We start from the raw sequence: 5000 nt of genomic DNA on the forward strand, positions 1-5000 counted from the left end.
GTGTGTATCAAGGGTATTAGAGACTCTCGGAAGAGTGATTACAACGGGCCGGATATGAGATTATTGAACATTTAATGTCTAAAATAATTGCTTATTAAGTTTAATTGATATTCAGACTTAGCTCAGCCGCTTGTCCACATTCTACATTCTAAACTTTCTTTTTAGTGGTTATCTTTTATTTCTGTTTTACCGATTTTCTACTGTTACGTAACTGATTTTTCTCTCAACCTGGCACAACTTTCAGTTATTACTACCATATGCTGAATCTGAAAATATGTTTTAGTTTTTCTCTTAATTTCTCGTCTGAGATTACTAATCACATGGATATGCTTAATAGCAAATTTTGATTTATATATCTTTATCAAGACATCACTTTTCTTCCTATATATATATAATATATATATATATATATATATATATAGATATATATATATATATATATTTATATATATATATATATATATACATTATATATACATATATATATATATATATATATATATATATATATATGTATATATATATATATATATATATATATATATATATACATTATATATATATATATATATATATATATACCTATATATATATATATATATATATATATATATATATATATATATATATACGTACATATATATATGGGTGTGTGAGTGCGTGTGTATGTTGGTGTATATGTTTGTGTATGAATATACAGAAGGATATCTGTTACGTAAATAAAACGCCCGAATTACCTGAAAGTTTATATTCAGCAAAAAGTACATATTCTGAAACATTGGTCGTCTGAAAAACCGAATGTTTTTAGCGTAACTAACAGCAATCTTTTACTTTCCATAACCTTTAGTTTGTCCACCTCCATGACCACCAGATGAAAATCTGCCTCCCTGATTTCTGGAAAATCCAGCCAATCTGCCACTGGAAATTGCACCTCCCTTAGAGCCATAACTTCCAGAACTTCCTTTGATAGCATTCCCACTGAAACCTCCATGACCTGTGAATCTAGAGTGTCCACTTGAGAAATTTCCTAGGCTGCCACTGGAGAAACCACCAGATGACCCATAGCTTCCAGAAGACCCACTGGTAAGGCCACCACTACCAAAGCCTCCATGACCTCCAGAGAAACCAGCAGCTGACCCATGATTTAAAGATGACCCCCCTTTAAGCCCACTACCAAAGCTTCCATGACCACTAGAGAAACCAACAGATGACCCATGACTTATGGAGGATCCACCTTTAATTCCACTACCAAAGCCTCCATGACTACCGGGGGAACCAGCAGAGGACCCATAGCTTGTAGTAGATCCCGTTTTAAATCTGCTACCACCAAAACCACCAGATGACCCATAGCTTCCAGATGGTCCACTTCTAAAACTGCTACTAGACAAGCCTCCGTGGCCACTAGAGATACTTCCAGATGAGCCATAGCTTCCAGATGATCCACTTCTAAAGCCGCTACTAGCTAAGCCCCCATGGCCACTAGATGAACCAAAGTTTCCAGAAGATCCGCTTCTAAAACTGCTACTAGCTAAGCCTCCGTGGCCACTAGAGATACCACCGGATGAACCATAGCTTCCAGATGGTCTACTACTAAAACTGCTACTAGCTAAACCCCCGTGGCCACTAGAGATACCACCGGATGAACCATAGCTTCCAGATGGTCTGCTACTAAAACTGCTACTAGCTAAGCCCCCGTGGCCACTAGAGATACTGCCAGAGGAACCATAGCCTCCAGATGAGCCACTTCTAAAACTACTACTAGCTAAGCCCCCGTGGCCACTAGAGATACCACCAGATGAACCATAGCCTCCAGATGAGCCACTTCTAAAACTACTAGTACTAGCTAAGCTCCCGTGGCCACTAGAGATACCAGACCCATAGCTTCCAGAAGATCCGCTTTTAAAGCCACTACTGCCAAAGCCCCCATGGCCACCACTGGTGAGGCTGCCATGGCTACCACTGGAGAAGCCTCCAGTAGAGCCATAACTTCTAGAACCACTTACAGGTGAAACTCCACTGAAACCACTATGACCACTCTTGAAAGAACCAAGCCGGCTACCTCCAGAAAATCCTGCCAATGGGTTTCCACGAGAGCCATAGCTTCTTACAGAGGAGACTCTCCCGCCTGAGCCCTGTCCATTCGAAAACTTAGTCCCACTTCTAAAGCCTCCACTGGAGAACCTTCCAAATCCACTTCCACTGGACCCATAGCTTCCTCCGGCGTGACATAAGGCAATGAGACTAGCGGCTAAAGCGATCGGAAGAAGCCTCTGTAAAGTATATAAAAAAAACTATCGTTACATGTTGAACTACTCCCACATATCGAAATGCTATTCGTTTCCATAAGAATGTTATATACATTATTGTGACTAAATAAAGCAAAATTATGGTCTGCAGTCTTGTGATTAAACGGAACAAAAAGATATATAGAATCTTCAGGCCAAGAATCATCAACTAATTGAGATACTATCAATACAGAGTAAAGGTCATAAATAATTATTCCTGTAGTTCTGTGAAAACAGATTTTAAGTTCACCATTGTTGAAAAGGAACGACACGCAAAAAGACAGAACTTCAGTCATCTTCTTCGCTCGTTGCTATTGACAAGAAGAAATATTTCGTTAGAACACCCCTCTTCCCCCCAAATATATACACCAAAATAGATTGTTTATATTTTTTCGTATATTTGATTTTTGAGATTTTCATTAAATCTTAATTTTTCTTTCGTTATAAGTGAAAATGCCTGTTATAATAAGATCCACTATCACCCAAATATTACCCTTATTAGAAAAAATAAGAAAAATCCTAAACTTATATCAGTAATTTAATTTTATAAAATATCATTGATAAGCTTATGTTAGTACTTGAGTTTCCCCAAATATCATCTATATCGTCTGTCAGTCTTGAATTAGAAATATCCATTCGAAATTGGCGAATTCAAAGCGCCTTGCTCACATTTTGAATTAATTCGAAAAAACTTATCTCCATTTAGTAAGATTTTATATCTCGACAATAATTTCGAATTATCGAAAAATTAATTATATCTGATTTTGGCATTATGTTACTTGAAACTATCGAGGAAATGAGCATTTCACGATAGAGAAACGATACTCTTTTTAAACCACTTTTCAGAATTGATAGAAAAAGTACAAACTTGAAAGAATTTAAGAAAGCAGACATTTCTACCACGTAAAGAAAATATAATTCAATTTTCGTTACCTCAAGCGCAAGCGTGAATCACAACAAAATCATGAAAACAGTTCGGGACATTAACTCCCAGTATGTCGCAAGAACCAGAGTACTTACCATGGTGATAGCTGGGTGAATCCTCAGGGCGAACTGATTGTCCTGGGGGAGCACTATGACTTTATATATAAACAATAGACCCCGCGAAGACGTTCCAATGGTTCATGACCTCAAGGACACTTCGTGTCTTTACGGAAGACGTGATGAAGGAAAAATTACGCTGTGAAAGGAGGCATTAAAGAACCAATCGGGTGCGGATTCAGGAATTGGGAGAGAGAGAGAGAGAGAGAGAGAGAGAGAGAGAGAGAGAGAGAGAGAGGAGAGAGATAAACTTTTAATACCCTTGAAGCTTGCTAGTTGCCTCGGCATAGTTCTCAGAGACCTAACTGTTTGAATATTCATGGTGCTTCTGGGCGACAGCGGCAGACATAGAGACAGGAAGATTGTGGCAATTATTTAAATTTTATGAAGCTGAATTGTAATAAATGATATTGAACGTACCGAGAGTATCAATTAAGATAATCTATTTCTAATTAAAAGACTAATCTAAATATATTCTGATATATAACACTTAATTAATACATGCATGCCAAGCCGTGCTCCATCACTTTCAGTACATGAAATGTTCTTGTAGAAGTAGATGAGAAAACTACAGGCTTTTAAATAGATTAAAAAATACTTCTAGGAATCTAAACACGGGATTATTACCCTCTTCACTAAGGTACCTAGAGATATGGCAAACCGTAAGATCAGAACCACTAGGACGTTTGACCATCTAGTACTGCTCCATTAAAATGACTAAATAATCATAAAATGAACGTGACTGAGAGAGAGAGAGAGAGAGAGAGAGAGAGAGAGAGAGAGAGAGAGAGAGAGAGAAATTTACATATAATCAGATTTACAAGTGTTGCACTAAATAGTCTACAACATCGCTTTTGAGAAATCACTTTCCTAAGAATATAAACCATTTTTCCTCCATAATTGTTTGTCGCTGTTTTTCTGATCACGTGGAAAAACAAAGCGCTTCGTTTACATAACCAAAGAAATTGTCCGTTCTTCCTTTCTTTAATATTACGGTCGTGATCTTGCATACCTCTAAAATATTTCTTTACGTCAAGTATAAAGTCGCTGCAAGGATCTTTACTTCTCCCATGCCTTCAAAGTGGGCGTGACCATGAGTGTTGTTTTTCTCTGGGCTGAGGGTGGGGAGGAGAAGAAGCTCTGAAAAAAAAGACCCATTTAAGTGGAGACCTTGATCTCCGCGTCGACTTCGTAATTCAGCAAGAGCTTTCATAGTCACCGCCGTTCTCACATTCTCATCCTCTGCGGAAAAGAAGTCACGATTCCGCAGTTTTGAGGGCACAGTTTTGAACTGAGGACGTTATTTACGACTAACCGTAATTTTACTTAAAAGACCTACGTCATCGTATGCCATCGTTTTGGAATTTTATGTTTGCGCTTCGTCTCGCGTTATAGATCGGAATTTTCGGAATGCTTAGTTCCTGCATGTAACTATCCGAGCCAAAAACATACAGAAGTATTTGCGATCACTACCACCAAACGCGTGCTTTTGCAGTTGCATGAAAGTTCATTTTAGTGTTTACTCCAAAGAAATCTGTAAAAACAGGCTCCTTGATCTAAAAGCTTTTTACTCTGTAAACATGAAACTTGTAAAGCAGGAGAATCGCTGACGTTATTCGTCTACAAACACTGGAAAGAACGAATACGGACTACACGGGTAAGACCTATAACCTG

At 37.9% G+C, this 5000-nt stretch overlaps 1 protein-coding gene across 1 annotated transcript in view; it reads right to left on the reverse strand.

The window, feature by feature from the left end:
• Positions 1-733: 733 nt before the first annotated feature.
• The window catches only part of LOC135218222 (loricrin-like), a 25880-nt gene continuing 21613 nt past the window's right edge, over positions 734-5000 (reverse strand). Inside the window, exons 2-4 of the mRNA XM_064254374.1 lie at positions 4390-4568; positions 3306-3347; positions 734-2270 (exon numbers count right to left, since the gene is read on the reverse strand). Coding sequence (XP_064110444.1) covers positions 828-2270; positions 3306-3347; positions 4390-4568 — 1664 coding nt within the window. The 3' untranslated portion in view covers positions 734-827. The remainder of the gene's footprint in view (positions 2271-3305; positions 3348-4389; positions 4569-5000) is intronic.

The sequence above is a fragment of the Macrobrachium nipponense genome, chromosome 9 (assembly GCF_015104395.2).
Source record: "Macrobrachium nipponense isolate FS-2020 chromosome 9, ASM1510439v2, whole genome shotgun sequence".
Taxonomy (NCBI): Eukaryota; Metazoa; Arthropoda; class Malacostraca; order Decapoda; family Palaemonidae; genus Macrobrachium; species Macrobrachium nipponense.